Source organism: Drosophila subobscura, chromosome J, assembly GCF_008121235.1.
Source record: "Drosophila subobscura isolate 14011-0131.10 chromosome J, UCBerk_Dsub_1.0, whole genome shotgun sequence".
In the NCBI taxonomy this organism is placed as follows: Eukaryota; Metazoa; Arthropoda; class Insecta; order Diptera; family Drosophilidae; genus Drosophila; species Drosophila subobscura.
Genome location: NC_048532.1, coordinates 5,853,357 through 5,876,715, shown reverse-complemented (window position 1 = coordinate 5,876,715; position 23,359 = coordinate 5,853,357). Strand labels below are relative to the sequence as shown.

Here is a 23,359-nt window from a genome sequence, read left to right as displayed (position 1 = left end):
TTTATATTAAAACATCGGCAGCATGATCTAGACTCTAGAATGTGGAAATGTGTGCTCATAGACTGCCTAACATTTTGTCTCCCATTTTGATTGCCTGTAATTATATTTCTCACCCAGGAGCGATGCCATCAAAGACGAATCTAATCAAGGACCCCGGTACCTCCTCCAATCTAAAGGACTGTCCATACAAAAATTAGTTGTACAAAAATAACTTACAATGTATGTATGTACATATGAATGTACATATGTATGTATGTTTTTGTATCTTTACACTTCCAGGTCGGACGAGAAATTGCATTTTATTAGTCAGCATTGAAATAAAGGAAAATATGATTAAAAACCACGGCATACTTTTGGGGTTGTATTTATTAAATAAGTATGGCATACTTTCAGGCTGAGCGGTACATGCGTTACTATGACAGAAAATCATAAAAATGGCTAATCCTTGCAGTCCTTGAGGTCCTTGCTGGATTCAAACGATACTTCAGGATCTTCCGCTCAGGAGGACTCGCACTACGTCCAGATCGGTTGAGAAATGGTGAATTTATCGAAATTATGTCCTTGATCCTTGATGTCCTGGATGCGCAAGTGATTGAAAGGAATCGGGGAAGTCGTCCTGATTACGAAAAGGTGTGGCACATCCTGATCGGTACACAAACAAAGGAGATAACAACAAAACCAAATTGATTTGTTGTTGTACAACAAAAAAGAAATTGTTGTACAACAAAAGTGGTTTTTGTTTTTGTTGTACAACAAAAAATAATTGTTGTACAACAACCACCCTCAACTTTGTGACGCTCAGAGCCGAGATTTCGCGATTTTCAGATCTGGGATACCAGGCGAACAGAAATCAGCAGAAAGTAGCTGGTCTTTGTGTTTTCACTCTATCAAAAGCTGGCTGCTGGGAAACTGAAAATTTTAAAATCGCAAAGTAACTAAAAGTATGCAACATTTTTGTCAGAACACAACTCAAGAAACTGTTGCATACTTTTAGTTACTTCCAAATTTCAAAGGTTTTTTGAATAATAACGTTGATTCTTTGGCTTCATCCCAAAAAATAAGTCATAACATTCTCATCCTGTTTCGGAACCACACTTTATTTGGAAAAGCTTACCTTAAAGCTTTCGCGAAGGATTTTCAATGGTGTGGCAACAGAAGGACTAAGATCTAAAGTTAAATTTAGTACAATCAAATAAATAAATTGATAGAATTGGTTTACGACCAACAGATGGTGCCAGGAAAAAAGTTTTCAACTTATGAAGTCGTTTGAATTTAAAACTATTTACACTTAATTAAGGATATTGCTTACTATAAACGCTTAAGGATATTACTTAGTACTAGTTAATATAGCTTATAAGGAGTATTTTTATAAAGCGTATACATCAATACATATGTATGTATATTAAGTCGTTGCTGCACCATTCATCATCGCCGTGCCGTGTCTGCAATGAAAGAAATTTCAAATTATAACTACATTGCAATTATTTTTCAATTATATGGACTTGCCAATGTTGTCGGACACTCGTCGAGGCCCAGGCCAGGGCAGGCCAGCCAGACTGCCACGTCCTTGCCAAAGTATTAAAAAACGAATTTTCGCCTGGAATGGCAGACGAAATATACATTATATAAGTACAAGCAGTACGGGTATATGTATGTTACGCTTATATCTACTTACATACTTATTTTTAGTGCCAGCTGAGCGGAGCGGAGCAGAGTAAAATAGCTGTGATGACCTTACATGCATAAATATTTCAGCCGACTTCTGCCGCTGCTTTGGTTGTTGCCATTTTCAAGAGCAAGGCGAGCCGTGGCAAGGTCTTCTCTGCTGCAGTTGGCACAAGCGAAAACTATTCGCAGACTCGTGTAAGGACAAAAGTTATGCTTCCTACCGCACCGCACGCAGCCTCCCCAGTCGTTCTATTCATCTGGTCAACAGGTTGAAAATGAGAGCATTTCTAAAACTTTCAGAAAGTTGCCAAAACGAAAAATTAGAGCCCCCCAGCTTAGCACACTAGTGGCCATGGAAATTCAATTAGTAGTCCTAGCGCTAATTAATCTTAAATTGAAAGCTTTCCACTTGTTGAGAAAGGGTTTTCGAAAATGCGAAAACCATTGTCCAGGCCTTGTCTGGCCTCTGCCTATGCCACAGCCACTGCCACAGCAATGCTCATACATACATATGTACATGCCTCACGTGCCAAAAAGCTCCGCACGTGTACTGCCGACCACACTGCAGCGTCATAAGGTGGCAGGAGACGCACACGGAAAGGCAAAAGCTTTCACTGCCAATAGCAACAGCGTGCCCCAACACGAGCTCCACGAGCTTTGGCCGACTCCAGCAGGCAGCATGGACAACAGTTTGTTGCTCAAGCTGTTCCCGAACGGACGTTCCCTCAGAACCGTTCGGAGCACCACAGAGTGCATCACAGTCTGTTTCTGTTTCTGTTTAACATTCGGATTTAGATTCGGATACGGATAGTAGTAGTTTCCCCTCCAACCAACTGCGTGACGGGCAAAGTGTAAGCGGGAGTTGGCAAATCCGTTGGCAACTCCAGCCCAAAGGAAACAGACCGCCGAAGCGTGGAGTGTGGAGTTGAGTTCGTCGGAATTCGTGTGTGTGTTTCCGTGTCCTGTGGAGTAAAGTAAAGTTCTAGTTTAGTTTCGATGTTCAGTGTGTGTTTGTGTGTCTAAATATTTAAATACCAATATGAAAAAATCAAACAAAACCTACAAAACTGCGCCAGAAATGTGAAGAAGGAGAGGAGAGTGCCACTACCTTAGGGCTAGGCCAGGACCAAGTGGGACTTAGGGAGGCGAAATCAGCTGCCAAGTTAGGACATGTTAACACACAAGCGGGAGCTTACCCTTGGAACATGCAAAGCCCACATTAGAAGTGTCTAGATGGCTAAGTGACTTGAAATTCCGAGCCAGGAGGACTACATGACCAGCAGATTAGCTTCAGTTTGTAGTTCCTTAAAGGCTGCCAGTTAAGTTATTTGAAAGTTACCTATACCTTTATTTGCACATTCCGCATTCCTTTAATATGCATATCCTGAAAGACTGACAGTCAAGTCAGTCAGTCAGTCAGTACAGGCAGACACTTGCAATTAACATGGAAAATTAACTCAGAGTCAGCAAATGTGCTGTGGTCTGGAGTTTATTACAAAACCAACACAGCAAAGGCTGACATTTAAATTCCTTTTGTAGGTTAAAGGATTATTTGAAGAGTTTGGGTTTCAGGGAGTAAACAAACTTCAGACAGTCTAAAAATGTACAAGGAGAACTTTCTTCATTTAAAGAGCTCAACATGCAAATTTGCAAGTGAATAATGAATCTTTTCTTATTATTTACTAAGCACAACTAAGAAAATATTTGATTTAGTTCAAGGATTGCTTACGCCCCGACTGAATTAATATACACACAACAGTGACAAGCATAATCAGCACTGTTTCCGCTTCGTAGGCCATCAAAAAAGTTATGGCAAACAATAAAAACCATTTCCATTTGCGTCTAAGCTTTTCTATGACAGCGTTGATTTCGTTGAAATTCTATGGCCGGTCGTGTTGGTATGACTCCTCCAAGGCCACCATCCTCCGCCATTCACTGAGCGTTCTGTCAAGAGTTTTGGCTGTAGTCTGTGCAGTCCATCTAGTCCCGTTTTTGGGCAGAGTTTTGCTTCTTTCTCTGCTGCGTTGGTAGTAGCCCAAAGGCTAGAACTGCCAAGGCTATCTGCATTTCAAATGACCAACGCAACAATGAAGGCTGCGAATCAACAAAAGAGGAGTGCCACACTAGAGAGGGACGACGACAAAACAAAACAAAAACATCGCCAGAGACAGAGACCAGAGAACAGAGAGAATTGTCGCATGCGGAACTCGTAGAGAGCAGAAGGCAGGGGAGTGAGTGGGTGGGGCACAGTGGCTACTTAAAAGCAGCGCACACACATGACGTCATTAAGCATATTAAATGAGTTTACAACGCGCTGTTTGCTGGCATTTGCTGGCGTTGTTGCATGGGGCACACACACACACAGTGCACACACACACGCACTCTGTGTACTCGTAGATGAGGCGCAAAACGGTAAAAGGCCATTAACGAACGCCTAATGGCGCACTTGAGACACTGTGCCACTGTGCCCCACCAAAGGGGCGTGGCACGGGGGATAGGGTTAGGCCAAAACGGATAATGAGAGTGGATCTGTCGTCCGGGCGGCAGAGGTTGAGGTTGTTGGCTGGTTGGCCATAAACGGCCAAGAGGGGAACGCACAGTGCAGTACGCCAGTAGCATCCCATCCACACTCTCTCCTCCTTCTGTTGTCTTTTGTGCGCTGAAATGAAATTGAAACATTAAATATTTATCCAATTCAAGAGGAAGGAATCACATCATCCGTGTCCGTGCATCCATCCAAGTGTCGCGGAAAAGCCTAATGCATATATGAAATGATCAACCGAAGGGCAATTTATCAGCATCCCAGAAGTGTACTCAAAAAAGTGTAGCACAGAAAAAAGAGATACAAGATACAAGCCGAAACAAAAGGAAAAACGCCAACAACTAACAACCCGACAACAGCAATAACAATTTGTCAAGAACGCACACACACATATGCAGATACACCACACACACACGTACACGTACAAAAACACACATAAAAGGAGCTAAAAAATATATCACGCGCGTTTTAAACGCCTCAGCTTTCGGGATACGAAATTAACGAGACATGGCCGAGCCAAAGGAGATGCAGGTGAAGCTGCTGGCCCTCATGGAGAATCATGTGAAATGGTGAGTAGTCGGTCGGTCGCACATTAATTGCCCTGGCACTGGTGCAGGCAGGGAACTACGAAAAGCACGTGACGCGCACACACGCTTCTCTGCATCGCATTTGGTACAGATATATCCCCCGAACCAATCAATATTATCGAGTTAGCCCCCCCCTAAAAAGAATGCCAATGCGAGTGCCAACGCGATTTCTACTCCGACGGCGACTGCGACTGGGAGTGTTAGTGAGTGAGTAAGTGTTGTCTGAAAAGCACGTGGATTTCATAAAATATGCAGAGCAATACATATTTGAACAGCCAGCAAAGCCAGCAGGAGAGCAAGGGAGGGAGGAGCAGAAGCATTGCAAGAGCACCAAGCCAGAGGCGAGGCCAGGTCCAGGAACAGAGGCAGAGCCAAAGCCAGAGCCAGCTTATCCAAGCAAAAGATGGGCATGCCGATGCTAACGGCCATTGCTTTTGTTTTTTACCTGTACACAAATATATACATATATAAATGTATGTAGATGTGCAGGTGTGCTTGCGTGCTAGTGTATCAGTGGCATATATTTTACATGAAATTATGTGCTCGATAAAAGATTCTTTTTGGCCTCTCCGCACATGAAACGAGCTCTTTATATAGGCAAAAGTTGCTCCAGCAGCTCCATGTGTGTGCTCCAAGTTTGCGTGTGTGTCCCTGGATAATGAAATTATAATCCATATTGCTGGTTAACAAGCCTCAACTAAACGTAGGATTAGCCGGGAGTGCTGTTTGATGAGCTAAATGAAGTTGTGGGGGATCAAGTGGAAGATTATTCCGAATTTATCGCTCAACTGCTGAGCCGAGATGGGATTTAGATTCGAAGCCTCTGGAGCTTCGATGTGTTTCTTGCAGTTTGATTCGTGATTTAAAATATTGAAGAGCATAAACATCTGTCAATTGCTAATATTTTGTGTGGGTTTTTGAGTGCATTTCATAATTTTTCCGCACTTGAAACTGCTCTTGTAATTTATTTGCCATTTACCTTAAATGTTAAACTCATTAAACACCAGTTGGTTAAAGGGCTCAATAATGGTGTTTTAATTAACTAATTATCCATTAATTAGGGAGAGTTAATTCAGATGCAAAGTGGCCCTTCCTATGGTTCTATTTCCAGAGTCGTTTGGGATATACACAATATTAAATGAAAGTTTTATGCAACAAAAAAACTAGCTAAATGGTGTGAGTAGCACAGCAAAGTGCAACAACTGTTTTACATATGTACATATGTACATTTGTCCGCACATCCTGGCAGTCTCTCCTCTATTTATCAAACAAAAAACTCCCTTGGGTATGTACACACGTACACGGATACGTATACATTTGTATGTTAAACTATTTAGCTTTTATGTATGTGGGGCAATATAATTCGCTAAGCTGCCAGAATATAATTGCCAAATTTAGCATTTTCGTGCAGCTAACCAAAGAATGCAATTAAATAACTTTTTCAATCGAATAAATGTTTCAAAAGTTGCGTAACAAACGTGAAAAAACACAAAGCAGACATGAGACATAAGCGAATTATATTGTTTTAGTTCCCAAATCCCATTAAATACATGACACAAAAATATAAGTAGCTCTTTGGCACTTTTGTAATCTCATTTAAACGGAATCCCTTCATACTTTTGCTATCTTTGAATGGGGATATTTATGCAAATCTTAGTGCCACTCAAATCAGCGTGGAAACGGATAAATATTTGCATTCAACAGATTTCATTTGAATACATATTCAAATTCTGCCAGCCGTGGATCCGCTTTCGCTTCGCCTTTGCCTCCATTGTGCCACAAAATGCCATTGTCGTCCCCACTCACAGATACGTATCCTCGTGCAGAGCAGAGCAGGGAGCTTTGTGGATGGGAAATGTGATATCAAAACAAGCCGATTGTGTGGCATTCATTCTACCTCAGCATTTGGCCAAAAATAGCTGCAGGCATAAATAGCGACAAGAGCCGCAGAAAAGAATATACATAAAGGGGGGAGAAGGCTTTTGTGCGGGCCACGGAGTTGTAATTAAAAGGAAATCCATATTCATTCCGAGTAGGTAGGCAGCCGCAGTCGCAGCCAGCCGCAGGAAGTGGCAGGAAGCGTGTCATGCACGAGGCGGCAGCAGCAACGGGACGTGGCAGCTGGTTCCCCACCAGCGCAGGACGGGACCTGGGACTGGGGACTGAGCACTGAAAGCGTGGCATGTCTCTTTGTGTGTTTGTCAGGCTGCATGGAAAGACACTGAAGAATGCTGACAGGAGCATTCCCGGGCGAGTCGCCGTGCCCGCCTGCCTGCCACTCGCCCACAGATGGGTAATCCCTGCCACATTCTGTGGCGGCTAACCGCATGAAGAAGCGAGTCACGCTCTCATCTCTAATGCGACCTGCTTGCATATTTGTTTCCAGTCCAAAGCATCGAGGCTCTGGTCGGGGCCGGGGCTGGGGCTTGGACTAGCACTGGGGTTGGGTCCTGGGCCTCTGGTTGGCGGCCTATTTTGCGGCCACCGCTTTGCATGTTGCAAACAATTTGCCGCTCGAGCTTGCCAGCTCCACGTCCAGGCCAGGCCAGGCCAGAGCAGCCCGGGACTGACTGCCATTTAGTGCCCCAGTGCCGTAGTAGTGCCACATAGCGGCAAAAATGTTCGTGCGACTAATTTGTGAAAAAAAAATAGAGGAAAAGGAAAATCCCACAACCCACAGTGGCAGCAAAAGCAACAACGACAGTCGCTGCCATGAGACGTTAAAATCAACGGTCCGTGGGCCATTAGAACGGGGCCAGACCCAGCACAGCGACACAAAATGGGTGAAAACAAAAATGCTATAAGCGCAGCTCCTCCACGCTCCTGTTAATGAGAAATAATCACAACAGCACAAAAAATACAAGCTTAACAACGGAAAAAGAGGCGAAACAACAGTGGCACATTTAATGCCGCCGAACGGGCGTGTCATTCCCTCCTAAAGAAAAAAAAGAGAAAGGAAACCCACACAGAAAACGCAACAACAAGCGGGGCAACCGCTGCGACAATCGGTAAACACACAAAGCTAATAAAACCGTAAAATATTCAACAATTGGCAAAGCTCTTAAGAGTCTTACAGACGCCCCTGATATTGAAATGTAAACCTCGCAATTTTCCGCTGCCAGTCCCCGCCTGCCCTCCCCTGCCATGCCCTACCCCAAATAAATATGCTACACATAAGGCCACAAAAATGAATATGACGGTGGAGTTGGAGTTGGGGCCAGCAATAAGTGGCTCCAGCTGTATGAAAAGAATGAAAGGAAATGAATTTGATTGTGTTGTGTGCGGCTTTTGGGGGGCTGGGTGCTTAAAAGGTTTTACGAAACTTAAAGCTGACAAGGCATATCCGCTTTGAGTGGTTTAAATGCGATCAAGCAGATAAGTTGAACGGGGAAACGTTTTACATATACGATATGAATGTTTATGGAAAATGGAATTAGACAATGGCCCAAGCGAAATAAGAGTGTAATCGGATGGTAATTAGATTTTAATTGATGCCGAGAAGCCATAAAGCCATAAAAACGAGTTTTAATGTTTCGGCATTTGGCGATGCTTTTGTAATCGCATTAGGCAAAGGATAATCCAACTATAAAAACGTCAGCCTCTTAAATATTCATTTACCATCAATCAGCGCAACATCCTCACCTTGCCGCAACAACCATTTATTATCCATCTTATTTATGAAGGCCGCACCAAAGTAGTCTCATTTATAAATAGCCGACGCTTGAAGCCTTCATTTTCTCTTCTCTGCTGTTGTGTTCAGTGCGATTTTGCCATGGCTATATGGCCATAAATTACGCAGAACAATAACCCTCCACCCATGGAGCAGCAGCAAAAACGCTCACACAGACAGGCAACTGGCTTTAGGTAATTCCCTCGCTTTTATAATGAGCATAAAGGATAACCGAGCACAAAGAGGCACAACAGCCCAAGAAGTCGAGTAGTCGAGACTTCCGCCGGAAGCGGCTTGGAGCTTGGGAGCCTCTCCGCCGAAGCATGCATACAATTATGATCTAGCCATGGCCAAATGGTAAATTAATTGAAACGAATGGATGGGGCACAGGCAGAGGGAAGGGCAGCGAGGGAGCACAACAAACTTTTTGTAACAAATGCAAAGTAAAGGAAAGCAAAACAAAACCAACAAAACATTAAACATTTCAATTATGTCGCTGCGGCGAGCAAAAAAAACTTTTTTTGTTTTTGCTAATTAAGTCTCAATGGGTGCTCCGGAAAGCCGAAGCCGTGCTCCAGTAATTAGCTGGCAAAACTCTGAACAAAGCCAGAAAACTGGAAAACAAATGAGCCAAACGTTGGGCACAGGCGGAGAGGAGAGGAGCGGAGCGGGGAGACATATATTCGCAGGGGCAGAAGCATAACTGGAAAGCGGAGAGCGGAGGCGGGGAACAACAATGGCAGCAGGCCATTTCCGGTTTGCTCATGTGTGCCGTCGTTATCCATCGCCAGGGGGCGCTCGAGTGCTTCCTCTTTCCTGCCCACCCAACCACCTCTCCTCCTCTTCCCTAGAACCAGAAATTGTGTTTGTGTTTGTGTGTGTGGGTGCTGGCTGCTGCCAGTGCTGTTGCAGCAACAGTTTGTTGCCTTGTTTGCCCCGTTTGTTTGTCGTTTGCCAAGACAACGACAAAAGCAACGGCAACGGCAGCGGCAGCGACACGCTTATAAATTTTTAATTAAATTGTTGTTTTCCAGTTAGTGTTTTCACTTCCTTTTTGTGCCTTTATCTAGTTGTTGTGCCACCGACACGGCTGGCAAACGCATTGATTGTTTCTGTGCTCCGATCCCCCCGAGTGTGTCTGTGCCTGGCCTGGCCTGTGTGTGGGTGGGTGGGTAGCCTTTTGTTCGAGACTGGTTTCTCCATGGGGTTTAGCCTTTGCAATTGTCTGTCCATATATGAGTGGGGTGGAGTGAGGCACTTTTCCTGCTGAGCAAATTGAGTTGTTTAACTTGCAATTGATCCGGACCCAAAGGATTACGCAGGAGGAAGCACATTTATGCTGCTGAACCCTCGTTCAATGGAGGAAATCACCTTTGACAGGAAGTTCCTTCTGCCTTAACCCAGGCATGGTTTAATGATTGCATGCCTCAAAGGAGAACAGAGTGAAGAACACTATTTTTGATACGATTAATGCCTGAAGAAGGTTTCTGCTTCTCGTTTCTGTTTCCTTCTTATCGATTGAAAAGTTTTCCCTCATTAGGCATGCAACTTCCTGCCTAATTTGTTCCCTTTTATGCATCGTTTATTCTTAAACATAACCTTCCAAGCAAGTGGCAGTGCCCCACTTACATATGTCTAGAGTCTAGACCATTAATAACCAATTTATTATGTATTCCCTATCAGGGGCTCTAACGTCTTAGCATAAAGCCAAGTCGAAACCCCATTGAGACTATTTACATGTCTGGATCGGCCTCTTGTGAAGGAGGTTTTCCCCTACGCTTTCCTTTGACAAATTAACTTATTTAGTTGCTGCCGGCACTCGCAGCAGCGGCAGCGGCAGCAGCAGCAGCAGGCGGGACCGTCATACGAAATAATTTATCAAATTCGTGTATAAATTATTGATGACCCGAACAGAGCCGACACGAGCCACGGGGCTAACTGGTTGGTGACCATGTGGGTGGTACAAGTACACCTACGCACACACACAGCACACCAACACGTGTGTGACATTTGAGTGTAGCAGCAGCAAATGGCTAGAAAAGTTGTCAGGTGTAGGCGTTATGGCAAATACCAATCACTGGCTGCCTGGCACACACTCAAAGCAGCACTCAAAGTTGGGGATTGTGTGTGCAGGGGGGGTGGTGGCTAATCAGGACATGGAGTGTGGCCCGAATCAATGTGGGGAAATCGGGGCCAAATGATAAATGACACACGTGTGCAGAGAGGCCGGCCACTAGGCCACACACCAATATTAGCATATTTCCCCTTTTTTAATTGCCAGCCGACCCCGAGCAAAGTGTGCACTGAAATTTCATTTAATTTCAAATTTCCATGGCAAAGAACATTCAAAATTCCCATTGCTAAAACTATAACAATTCCAGAGTAAGAAAAAGAGCAGCCACAATCCCACTACAAGGTTCCTCCTCACAGTGTACCCTGGAACTCTGCGCACTTTCTCTCTGTGCAGCAGTGGCAAGGAGAAGTTGCCACCTCTGGTGTCGGCTAGTTTTGTTTGCGTTGGTGTCGGTGCGGCGATAGCGGTGGCGGTGTCGGTGGCGGCAGCAGCTCCTGTGGTGCTCCGTAGACGTTCCTAGTGCTGGGTAATTTTGCATGCAAATAACTGGAAATTAGTGTAAGTGCTCACTGACATGCCACACAACCAGAACACCGCCGCCTCTGCCACGGCTGCTGGCTTCATGCTCCTTGCTCTTAGATAGCTGACAGGCAGCAGCAGCCGCCAGACGCTAACCGAAGCCCAGACGAAGCGTAGCCCCGAGAGCAGCCAATGGCAGAGATAAGCAGACGATGGCAGAAAAAGTGGCAAACGCTTAGCCAAACGGCTGCCTGTCGTTGTGTGTGTATGTGTGTGGCCCCATGTGGGGGGCATTGCATGGCAGCATATCCGAGTGTTTGCGGCTGCTGCTGCTGCTGCTGCTCCTGCAACATCAACGCTTTAAAAACCCATTAAAATGCAATGAGCGCACAAACGTTTTATGCCACGAGCCGAAGCTGAGCGTAGCTAAGCGCTGCTTAAGCTCAGATTTCATGCTCTGAGAGTAAAACCAGCAACAGAAGAAGGTGAAGTGCCAAACATATGGCTGTTAGCCTTGGCCTTTTAGCAGCTAGCGTTCGAATTGATTTTGAGAGATGTTTCCAATGAATTCATTAAGGTTACAAATACATTAACAAGCTACACGTATCGTTTAGGATTGAAATACAGAATTCAATCTGTAATAGTCTCATCCAGTTATAAGAATTTTCTAAAATTTCATCACTGTATTCCCCTTATCGTGAACCCCACAGCAAATCAAGTCCTTACACTTGATGAGGTCCTTCAAAATGCTGAACAAGTGGCTTTGTTTTGTGCTTCTGCTTGGCTGCTGCTGCATGGGTGGAGAGGCATTTATTGTGGAAAATCCTCACATGTCCTTCATTGCACACCTCATCAGATATCCCAGTGAGGAGAACATCATTGTGTCGCCAGCCTCATTCCACGATGGCCTCATACACCTATTAATGGGCACAAGGGGTGCAAGTGCCACCGAAATGATGGGCGTGTTGCAGCTAAACGAACAGCAACTGAATGAGCACCTAAAGGGGAGTGTCTCCAACAAAACAATTTACAATTCCACAATGAAAATGTACAATCAATTGTACGTGGATCGTGGCCTGTGGCTGCTGGATCGCTACAAGCTGGACATTTACAAATATTTCCATACAAAAGTGGAGCATGTGGACTTTGAGAGCATGGATGGCACCGTGGACACCATCAACGGATGGATAGCCAAGAAAACGAACCAGAAAATAACAGAAATGTTGGGCTGGGTTAGTCCCGACTCAAAGATGGTGCTGGTCACAGCCTTCGAGTTCCATGGCGAGTGGGAGAAGCCCTTCGATCCGAACCTAACCACCAAGGAGCCCTTTGAAACTCCGAATCGAAGCCCAGACGGAATTGTGCCCACAGCTCTGGTGGATATGATGCACATAAGGGAGAAGTTCGCTCACAGATACATTGATGCAATCTGTGCACACGCGATATTCCTGCCCTACAAGCACGAGAACCTCTCGATGGTCGTACTTTTGCCGAGAGATTCCACTGGCCTGTACTACATCAAGAGAAATATCCAAGACGTGGATCTGCAAGCCCTTGAGCCCACCGAACCACCTGTGGAAATTGAACTCGGCCTCCCCCGATTCCAGATTGAATACGGATCAGACTTGTCGAATATCATCAAGAGCATGGGCATTCGACAGATATTCTTTGAAAGCGCCAACTTCAGTGGTCTCACCAAACAGGAGAAAGTGTGGCTCAATCAGTTTCGACACAAGGTGCATATCCTGGTGGATGAAGGGGGCTACAATGCGTCTGTTGCCTCGGCCTGTAGGTATTATTCGCATTTCTTTTGTATTTATAACTAATTTAGAAACAATCTTAGCTGTGGAGCTGAAGAAGAAGCCATTCGCAAAAAGAAACACCGAAGAAGTTGAACGCTTCACAGTCAATCATCCGTTTTTCTTTTATATCAAAGACAAGGAGAGAATTTATGTGGCAGGAATTGTTGATAGAATACCAGAAACCATGCAATAATTAATGTTCTATAGCTAATATGTTTCGCTTTGCCTATTAAACGTTAAAGAACTTCACGCCTGAAGCTTTGCAGTTTGCTTAAAATGTTCAAACTGCTTGGAACAATTTCAGTGATTCTTTTGTTATTTCAACGATCTCTTTCTGGCAATGTTACGTTGAGGCTTCTGAGGGAATTGATCCACGATAACTACCACAGTCACTATGTGTTATCCCCTTTTATGGTCAAAGTAGCCCTTGCCGAGATCTATGCAGAGAGGGAGAGTGAAAAGGATGCAGCACTACGAGACGAAGATCCCGAGCTAGATGAATCCTTCAGCGAATTGGGCAAGAGATTGAAGAAGGCCAAAAATGCACAGTTCATGCTGGGCAGTCGATTGTTTCTGTCCCACGAGCTGCCAGTGCGGGAACCGTCTAGGCTCTGGAATACTGATATTTCCACGAGCATAGACTTTACGCACAAAGTGGAAGCTACGCGGAGCATCAACGACTGGCTGGCCAAGACTTTGGGAGAGCAGAAAGCGAATATAGTGAAACCCAACGAGCTGGACACTGGCACAAAGGGGATTGCCATCAGTGGGATTTCGGTCACTGGACGATGGCTGCACCGCTTTGAGTCGCTGCACAAGACCTACTTTGTCACCAGGGATCTGACGGGGCAGGTCGCTCACTCCCTGTGTGCTCCCATGATGCACACCTTCAACACGTTTGCCACAATGGAGACACATAATGCCCGGGGCATATTCATACCCTTTAGCTACGGCGAGGACATGGGCATGCTGGTGCTGCTGCCCCGCAATGGCATAGAGACCAGAGATCTGCTGGACGATGTGCAGCTCTACTTCAACACTCCGCTGAGTGCACCACGGGACATGCACCTGTTTCTGCCCATCTTCAGGGTGGAGAGAGACAAAAAATTGGGTTCCTTTATGCAGGGCTTGGACATTGAAGATCTCCTAAGAGATACGAAATTTCACAGAAGCTTTGACCACAACTCGTACGACAAAATCAATGAATTCAAACTCAGGACGGTGGTGCACATTCAACCCAATCGGCCACTGAGTAAGCCACACCCAGTGACTCCTCCTCCTCTGCAGTTTCACGAGTTTTCTTTGAACTTTTTGCAGTTGAAATGGCAGACAGCCATTCCATCAAGCATGACATCAACGAGGAGGTATTCGATGTGAATCAATCCTTTGCGTTTGTCATAAAGGATCGCGACACCGTCTATGTGGCTGGCCGCATTGAACATTTGGAAGGACTAACGCCAAAAGTGAATTGTTCCCAAAAGTTTACAGAATCTCGCTATCGCTTAAGAAAGTTGAGACGGGGGAAAAGTTACTTTTAATGCGTGGATCTCTGAGGTTTGCCTCGACAAACAGAAGTCAAAGAACCCTGCCGCAACCTTTGTGCTGCCTGTGTAATGTTTGGTGTTGATTAAATTTAGATTGAGTTGAGCCAAAGGAGAAAAATGTTTCGTTGTGTTATCCGAGCCATTAGCGGTGGGCGGCAGGCAGGCAGCTCCACGGAGCTCCACAGGTCTCCCGCTGGATTCCCCCGTTGGCATTGTTTACAACGTTGCCGCGCATATTAATTGCCTGTTTAAGCAAATTAAGGCCACAAAACACCAGCATCACTGCGGGTTTCCATTCCTCCCCCCATCTCAATCCACGCCCCCTGAGTTCTTTGTGGGTTTTGTTTTTTTTCTCTTTCTTTTTGTTTGTCGTTGTGTCCTGCGGCAAACCAAAAGCCCACAATTACTCGCAATTTGCAGTGCAAACGAAGCCAAATGCTGACAATTGCATCACGAAGAATGTGAGGATGGGGAGGGAAGTGAAATGGAGGGGGCTTTTGGGTCTTGCCAAACTGCAATTGCATAAATTATAAGTCTGGGGAAGTCCCGGCTCGGCACTCGGCACTGATTTTCCCCCCTAACCCTAACCCGCAGAAGGGTATCCGTATCCGTAACCGTAAATCCGCATCCACATGCGAAACTGGCACATCTGACAGGGCAGGGCCCGTCACTCAGCGGCTGATGCTGCTGCAGCAGCAATGCGGGTCACCTCCACTCCACATGTGGAGCATTGCTTTCAGATTTCCAAGGAATCGAAAACATTCATCCAATAAATAACTGATATCCTGTGGCTACCAATCCAAGACGTCTAGCAATTAACCTACAAGAACATACCGCACCAGAACACACCAAAGAACACACCACGACAGAACATGACATGACATGGGGCACGTACATTTACGGGCCTTGTACTTACAGTTGCTGTGCAGCAGCTGGCGGTGGAATATTGCTCATACACTCCACTGGCCACACACAATCACAACGAGGCAACCAAACAGCCAAACAACCTTACATGCTCCCCGAGTAGTTTTTATTGGTTTGGAAAATAAAAACTGCTGGCGCCTATTCCGCCTGCCACGACTCCGGCCACGTACAGATTATAAAATGCAACAGAGTGGAGTGCAGAGTGCAGTGCAGTTGCGGCCATGTCGACAAATGACGTTAACATCGGTGGCTGGCCCCCACATTGGCATCGGCATCCACAGCCACATCCACAGCCACATCCACATGATGCCGACAGCCAAGTATGCGCAAATGAAATTTGCGAAAACCCCTGACGAGGAGGAGGTGGAGAAGCACAAGCACTAAACTGGAGGAAGGTCAGCGCATTGGCAGCGGCAAACGAAGTCACATATGAGGAGGGGAGAATGTGGCCATGTTAAACAAGTGGCCCAGACCAAAACTCAAACAAAAAACGAGGGCCAAACCAATTTCAATTAACCCCAGGCGATGGAAGTCACACCTAAGAGCACACATAGCAGTAGATCCTGGACCAAGGACCAACGACCAAAGACCAACCACAGGCCAAAGCAACGAAAAGCTAAAACCAAAAGAGTCGTGCGAAAAGTCAAATAACGAAAAGAATCGGCAAAAAGTTTGATGAGAACAAATGGCAACAATTACGCGTAGAAGACATGTCTCCCCCTCAACCTCACTCTTCCCCTCCCACTCACTGTCACCACTTTGTTGGGAACTTGCAACTTTATCCTTGATTGTTCTGGATTTTTCTTTGGCCTGGCAAAAGTTAAACTCACTTAATTGAATTGAATGCCAAAACTTGATGATGGCAAAGTGCACTCGAGAGGAGAGGTTCAGTCTCCCGTTGCTCATCCTGCCAGTCAGCCAGTCAGCCAGTCTGCCTGGCAAATGTATTGAATGGAACAATGGAAAGAGCCTTAGATTATGACCTGCTTGCACCTGGTTTGCTGACAGGGAGTGTGGGGTGGCGGGGGTTCTGGTATTAGCGTGTCAAAATGGCATAAACTAAAATCACATTTTAGCCCATTGTTCGGGTCCATAGACATGGCAGCAAATAACCCTCGTAAAAACGATAACCGACAAACGCATAAGAAATGGCAAACGTTCACAGGGAACAGCTCTCACACATTTGGCAGAGGGTTGAAACCTCGCTCCATAGGGAAATTACCATCGAGGCGGCATTCAAGTGCACTGGGAGTAGCTTTGCCGTAGCTTTCTGCTTTGCTGTTCCATCAATGTAATTGTCAGTGTTGTTGGGCCAAATCAATTTGAGTTGCAAGTTTACATCCTGTAATCATACTCAACATACTCGTATATGTATTATATATAATCGCCTTCATATCACTTTAACTATCCAAACAGCCCTCGCCAACTGTTGACGCTCGCACCTGGACACGTCTTTGTTTTTCTCTTTGTTTTCTGGTGTTTATTTTTTATTGAATTTTCACACGAGACTGAGCTCTAACGTCGGGCGTTCATCGTCGTGTAACCATCCGAGTTGCACCCTCCTTTCGCACATTTAACACATTGACATTTGGCTTATTAACACCCCAAGGCACAAAGGAATGGCTGGCCATAAGCGGGCGACTCCAAGCGACTCCAATCGAATCGAATCGAAGGTTGTTTAAGCTAATGGACTGAGCGTTAAATCTAATATGCTCGTTATAGTACGTACACATGACTTTGATAATAATCGATAATGATTTGTGTGTGGTGTGTAAATCAAACGTAGGGAGCGAGAGAACGTGGCGTATGCTTAATGACAAATGCCTTCTGCTTCGGGCTTCTGTGGAACATTTCTCCTGTGTGACAGATGGAACGACAGATTTGGCAACTGGATAACCTTTGGGATTTGGGCTCTGGTAACCTTTAACCCAATAGATGCACAGGTGTGGCACAGATAAATCCTGACACTGCCACTAATTTTTGCTCTTCTGACTTGCACTTTCTCTCCTCTTGGCTCACACTTGATGCACTTCTACAGCTCCTTCTGGTGCCCCCTTTTTACGGCCATTGACTCTAGTTGCGTCTCCTTAAGCTCTTTTCAATTAAAAACTTATTTTGGCACATTGCAAATGCAAAAAGGCGAGGCGAACGGCAAAAGTTTTTGCTCCCATCTTGGCAGTCGCCAAAAGTGGCGCCGTGCCACGCATAGAAATTGAGTTGCCCTCAATGCTATTGTACTTGTTAGTGTTAGTGTTGTTGTGGCCACAAAATGGTTGGCGCACAACAACACTTAAGCTTAAGTGACTACTCGAGACTCTTTGTGTGAGTGTGTGAGAGACGGGCAGGGAGAGACCAAGGAGCGCACAGCTGAGAGGGAAACCTCGTGACTGCGTGACCGGAAAGTGTTTGGCGTTTCCGGTTGCCGCAGCCACCGCAGCAGCCGACAACAGCAGCGGAAGTCCCGCCACGTAGACAATGGCCACCAGCAAGCAGCACAACTACAACGGGCACAGAGCTGAACAGCACGAGTCGCCGCCACGAGTACCTGCAACCTGAATCTGAGCCTCAACCGAATTGTGGCGTCGCCACAGGGTGAACTTTTGATGCCCTGAAAAGCATTTGCAAATTCATTATTTAGATTAAGTTTCAGTTTAAGTTTTATCCACTGGCATAACTTTAAAATTAAAGAAACTTTTCGTTGCCTTCTCCTTACATAAACCTCACTCTCTGACAGTAATTGAAAAGTCAATAAAGAAAGGCCTCCGATGTCTACTTGGTAAAAGCCCAAAGTGTCAGCTCTCTGACAGCTGTAAGCAGTTGGTGGGACGGACTCAGGAGCGGCAGCTGGACAACTTTATTGGAATATCCCATTCCAAAGGGTATCCAACAACAGCTGTTATCCTGCCACACTATAGCCACCACAAATCAAGTGCAGTTTTAGGGGCAACAGCAACAGAAAACAATGAAACGAAGGACCCTGCTCGTCCAAACAAACAAAAGGGCAACCAACGCTTTCCGTTTCAGCTGCAAGACTCTGACCAGAAAATGTCACGTTTCGACCATAAAATGTGCTAAACCGTTAATACGACAAAAAGCCACAAGAGCCACACCACACCGTAACGTAACGTAACCCAAAATGGCAGCTAGAAAGTGAGTCAACGATTGGAAGTGCTGTCTCTGTGGACGGGCTGCCATCGCGTTCTCATGCAAATTTTCAGCAGAAGGAATCCACTTTTATATTGGGTTTGCACACAAAAGGCAGTGCTGCGGCAGTGGGCAACAAAAAAAAGGAATACCTGAAGAGGTGGAGAATAAAAGTTAAGTTAATTGCTTTTGCATAAAGCAGACGCCAAGAGGCAAGTCGAGGCGAGGCAGCTGCCACGCCACAGCATCAGCTACCGGCTACCAGCTACTCCCAGCTAACAGCTTCAGCTTCAGCTCGAGAGCTCCAGCAGCTGCTTCTGAAAAGGGAAGCTCTGCTGTGTGGCAAGTGGCAGCAGGAGAATGAAGCGAGAAGTGAAACCCATTGGAGAGAGAGGGCCGAGAGCTGCCAGTTGAATTGCTGCCCAATTGAGTGGAAAAATTCTTCATCCATTGGCTTCCATTTGGTGGATGCTTTTGGTAGTGACGGGACTGGATGTGGAGTAGGGCAGCAGAGGCAACATCCTGACGTTTATGTTAAGTTCTGAAATTGTTCAAATTTTCCTGCATACAGCAAAGCCAAGCTAAGAAATCAAAGAATCCAATGAATCAATGAATAAGTCAAGGAGGCAGAGTCGAGTCTGCAACTATGGCAATCCGTTCTCAATCCAGAATAATGAACTAAATCAACTTAAGGATATAAAACAGATTAATCAAATCAGCATTATCCCGGATCACTCTCGATGTTTGTCCAGGTTACGCAGGGACCTTTATAGCACCCACACCAGACCCAGCCCCGATCCTTTGTAAAGCTTTGAGTAAGCTTAATAAATTCGGGGTGTTTGGGCTAACAAATGAGGGTAAGGGTAAGAGACCTTAACAGCTAATAAGTACCTCAAACAAGGTTCTTAATCCCACACCAAAGCACTTTAACGTGGGGTCAGTGGACACTTTGTTGGGTAGGGAATGAGGGTTGGGGTTCGCAAGAGTTCAGCATACGCCGACTAGCTCCCATGAGATGTAACCCATTAGGGCTGGGACAGGCCTCAAGTCAAAGGTTCATAAGGTAGAAACAATGCCACGACGAGAGACCCACTTCACTGAGAGTTGAACGACTGGCATCAGGGAAAGGAAACAGGGAACAGCAGTGCGGCGAGAAGGTAAATGGCTTTGTCGGCCGACGGCCAAGTATGCAACCTCTGACCATATTTTACACCATGAAAGTTTAGTGCCGTAGAAACGAAAAAGAACACATTGCGTAGCCCACACGGGCTACATAAATAATAACCAGCAAACAGGACACACAGCGTACAGCCAGGATACAGCCAGCACTTTGACTAAATGGTGTGTAATAAAATTTAAATTGCTTCTGTCTGGATTGTGCTTTAGTGGCACTCTCTCTTGCTCTCTCCCTCCTTCCCGCCTAGATACCTTGCATTATTTATAACAATTGCTCCGAAATTGCTGCTAATTAAATATGATTTAAGAAGTTTGAGGGCTGTTTGAGTGTCTTCGTTTTTGGCTGAGCTGTCAATGTTTGTCAGGCAGAGTGTGATGGTAAGGCCGTGTCCTTAAGACACCGACTCTACCATACAGATGCGGCAGAGGGGACTGCTGCTGGCCCTGACCTTTGACATTAGCCTGCACCGAAACACTCTGGCCTCGGGGCAACAAAATTTGTTTATAATTCAAATAGCGGAATAAAAAAAACACACAAAAATACAAAAACTATGCAACAAAAATGGAACAATACCGAAAACAAGGCAAGAAAAACACGTTAAGCAAACACGATAACGATACTATATAGGAGATATGAGGGAAAGGGAGCACCAGCAAGGACAGCAAGGACAACCAACAGCAGCGACTACAACAACTGCAACGACAACAGCGACAACGACAACGACAACCATCGACAACGACAACGACAAACAAAAACTCAGGCAAGCAAATTTATTTCAATTTAAAAATTTTGGTCACGCTCAACACAAAAAGCGAGTTAAGCGAATGGGCGGAACGGGCGAGGACTGAGGACAGAGGACATAGAGCAGCCAGTCGGGGCTTCCCATTTGTATAATTGCTGGCGTGCCGGAGGAGAAAACCGTTTTGGGTTCTCAGCTCCGCTTAGTCTTGTCTTGGCCTCTGGCCCCATCTGACGCCCAGCACCCCACGAAGATGCCTTGTTTATGCCATGACACGATCCAAGGACGCTCGACAGCAAATGGACAAAGGACATTTTATTAACTATGAAAAGAAAATATTGAAACTGGTCAAAAAGGGGCCAGTTAAATAATGGCTAGCAGATAAATATATCAGCATCAAATGAAAGGCATAACTATATTGATTTATGGTCGAACAGACTAAAGTTGTCAAAGATCTAATCGTGTCTGCTCTGAGCTCAAGTATCGCCTCACGCTGACATCGCCAATTGAATATTTATACAGCGCAAATGGCCAACCGGCCAGCCAGCGAGACAGCCAACGATTTATGTCTGGGAATTAGTTGATATGCATTGGCGATTCGAAATCGCAGACAGGCCAATGCCAACGGCGCTGCAAAATGAAAGTGGAACTGGAACTAGGCGGCGGGGCCTTGACAATGGCAATGAGAACGAAACGAGCGAGCGAACGACTCGCGCCAGACTCGTGTGTTGACATCGATTGACAAAGGTGTGGGGGCTGGCACACCGAAGGACACCACATCACACAACACCACAACAGAACACAACGCACCACATGAGAGAGGTGGAAACTTTTGTTCCCATCCCTGCCCGACTTCGAGAACAAAATTTGAAACGTGAATGTCGTTAAGTTGAGGCAACCACGTGTTGTCCTTCAGTTGAGCTGTGCGGCAGCTATATGCAACAAGCGGACTAAGAGTTGGCCAACAACCAATGGCGATGTGTGTGTGTGGAGGGAGGGAAACAGACCGAGAACCCGAACCCGACCAGTTGTGCTCTTGATATCTCTGCGATCGAGCGAGTGTTTGTGTGTGGTAGGTTTATTGTGGCTGTTGAAGTTGAGGAAACTATAAAAGCATTTGTATAGGCCACACACCACAATTGAAGGATCCTTGGAGGCAATCAACGAAATGATTGGGTGAACGCCAAAAGTTTTTTGGTCAAGCATAAATTTGGGTAAATAAAAGCAGCAAATGAATTCAAATGGAACGAAATTACTAAACTTGAAGTTTAAATGGTAAATTAAGGATAATTTGAGGCACTTACCAGCACTTTGCGCTGTCAACATCCACACATTAGACTCAATTCAAATAACGAATCCAATTCAGCCACAAACTAATTATTGACCAGAAGTGCGCAGCCACAAACTGAAAAGCTGTAGAGCACGGACTGGGGACGTAGCTCACTCTGGCTGATTTATGCTTTCAGGCGTCCCAAGGCATGCGTCCATTTTGCCAATGCCAGCTCCTGCTCCATCCCGGCACAAGCAGTATATCCTTCAACTTGACCACACCACCATGACATGGGGGTGTGGGAATTGCTAGTGTTTCTGTGTGGAAGGAAGGTCTGCGTCTGCAGTTCCTCATATTGTGGTGTCTTTATGTATGGTCTGGGTGTTTGTGTGAAATGTCCTTGTCAAACACTAATGGCGTCGTCGCCATTGCCATTGTCCTTGCCAGCGTGTTAATGTGCGACAGTTTCCTGCTGCCGTCGACGGCCAGCTATGACGTTTCCTTCCCACAGCCATGTGTACACATGTCTCCCTCCTTATTTATGCGCTTTCCTTCTGCGACTGTTTTTTCGGTGGCAGCTGAAATTGAATGAAAGAAAAGCCTTTTAAAATTTGTGGGTGTGTTTTTGTGTGTGTGGGAGTGCAATTGAAATGTTGGCTACGATACATTTAACAATCCATTTAAAATCCAGGACATGTGACGGCTGACCTTCTCATCAGATATCTCCATGTGGGCTTTGGCTTCACCTGTTGTGGGATCTGCCAACGTGTTACATGTTCGCCTTTAACTGGATATATTCTCTTCCTGCCGTGCCACTGGCTTATCCCCTTGTGTTGTGCATTCTCTCTTTCTCTCTCTTTGGCACTGGTTGATTTATATTTTTCCTTTTCTTATTCGACTTATTTTTTTGCAGAACGTATGCCTCTGTGCAGTTTTCCATCGATTTTCGTCTTGCGCCACAACGGACTGGGGATGAAATACCAAACACATAAAACGGATTTGATATTACAAAAAAATGCAGGTAACAAAAAAGAACGAAAACACTCCAATTTCCCCACTATACACAATCGTTTGTGGCTGTGTGTGCTGTGCTCCCAATATGCTACAAGGAACAACCGCAAACAATGACAACGTGCAACACAAAAGGTTTCGCGGTGCGGTGCGCGGCTTATCGGTAAATGCAACATGGCGACGGCCGCATCACGTCGCCTCGTGGCGCCGCTGAATTGTTGTTATTGCGCGGTAGTTCACATTTGTTAACGGAAAAACAACACACACACACACATAACAGGCAGCCTCTCATGCATACAAATTGCGAAATAAGGAACTCAAACAACGAACATCGCATCTCCCAGCCACAATACACTCCACACTCCACTGCTGTGTGCAAGTGGCACACTTTCAATTGAAAAAAATAATGCTCAAGTTCGAAGGTCGCTCCAAATTGCGGTGCCACAATGGCAAGCAGCGCAAATATTTATGGCCACTGGACGAAGATCGAACATGTCAATAGCAATTTGCTGTGTCCATCGACAGCAAACACGCTCATCTGTTGTGTTTTATATATGTTGCAGAGCTTTCACAATTAGTTTACATTTTAATCAACATTTACCCGAGAAAATAAACAAAATCAACAAAAGCCGCAAGTTGCGAAGAAATTAGGGATGCACTATCTAGTGCACTATGGCACTATCGATAC

The 23,359-nt window shown here is 45.5% G+C and overlaps 2 protein-coding genes and 1 long non-coding RNA gene across 4 annotated transcripts; 2 read left to right on the top strand and 1 right to left on the bottom strand.

Moving 5' to 3' along the window:
- Positions 1-1,475: 1,475 nt before the first annotated feature.
- On the bottom strand, positions 1,476-23,328 carry LOC117895727. Of its 2 annotated transcripts, none has more exons than XR_004648957.1 (5): positions 23,273-23,328; positions 22,327-22,626; positions 21,695-22,238; positions 1,676-2,630; positions 1,476-1,597 (listed from the first exon to the last, which is right to left on the bottom strand). It is a non-coding gene; the product is annotated as an uncharacterized LOC117895727 (long non-coding RNA). The 2 variants fall into 2 exon arrangements; XR_004648958.1 differs by having other exon boundaries at positions 22,369-22,626.
- Positions 10,800-13,119, top strand: LOC117895723 (serpin B8-like). Its single transcript, XM_034803580.1, has 3 exons — positions 10,800-11,099; positions 11,771-12,848; positions 12,904-13,119. Exons 2-3 carry the CDS (start codon positions 11,792-11,794, stop codon positions 13,053-13,055), a joined length of 1,209 nt encoding a protein of 402 aa, XP_034659471.1. The 5' UTR covers positions 10,800-11,099; positions 11,771-11,791; the 3' UTR covers positions 13,056-13,119.
- LOC117895724 (accessory gland protein Acp76A) lies at positions 13,158-14,432 on the top strand. Its single transcript, XM_034803581.1, has 2 exons — positions 13,158-14,114; positions 14,180-14,432. The coding sequence occupies exons 1-2, from the start codon at positions 13,274-13,276 to the stop codon at positions 14,398-14,400; spliced, it is 1,062 nt and encodes a 353-aa protein (XP_034659472.1). The 5' UTR covers positions 13,158-13,273; the 3' UTR covers positions 14,401-14,432.
- Positions 23,329-23,359: the final 31 nt, after the last annotated feature.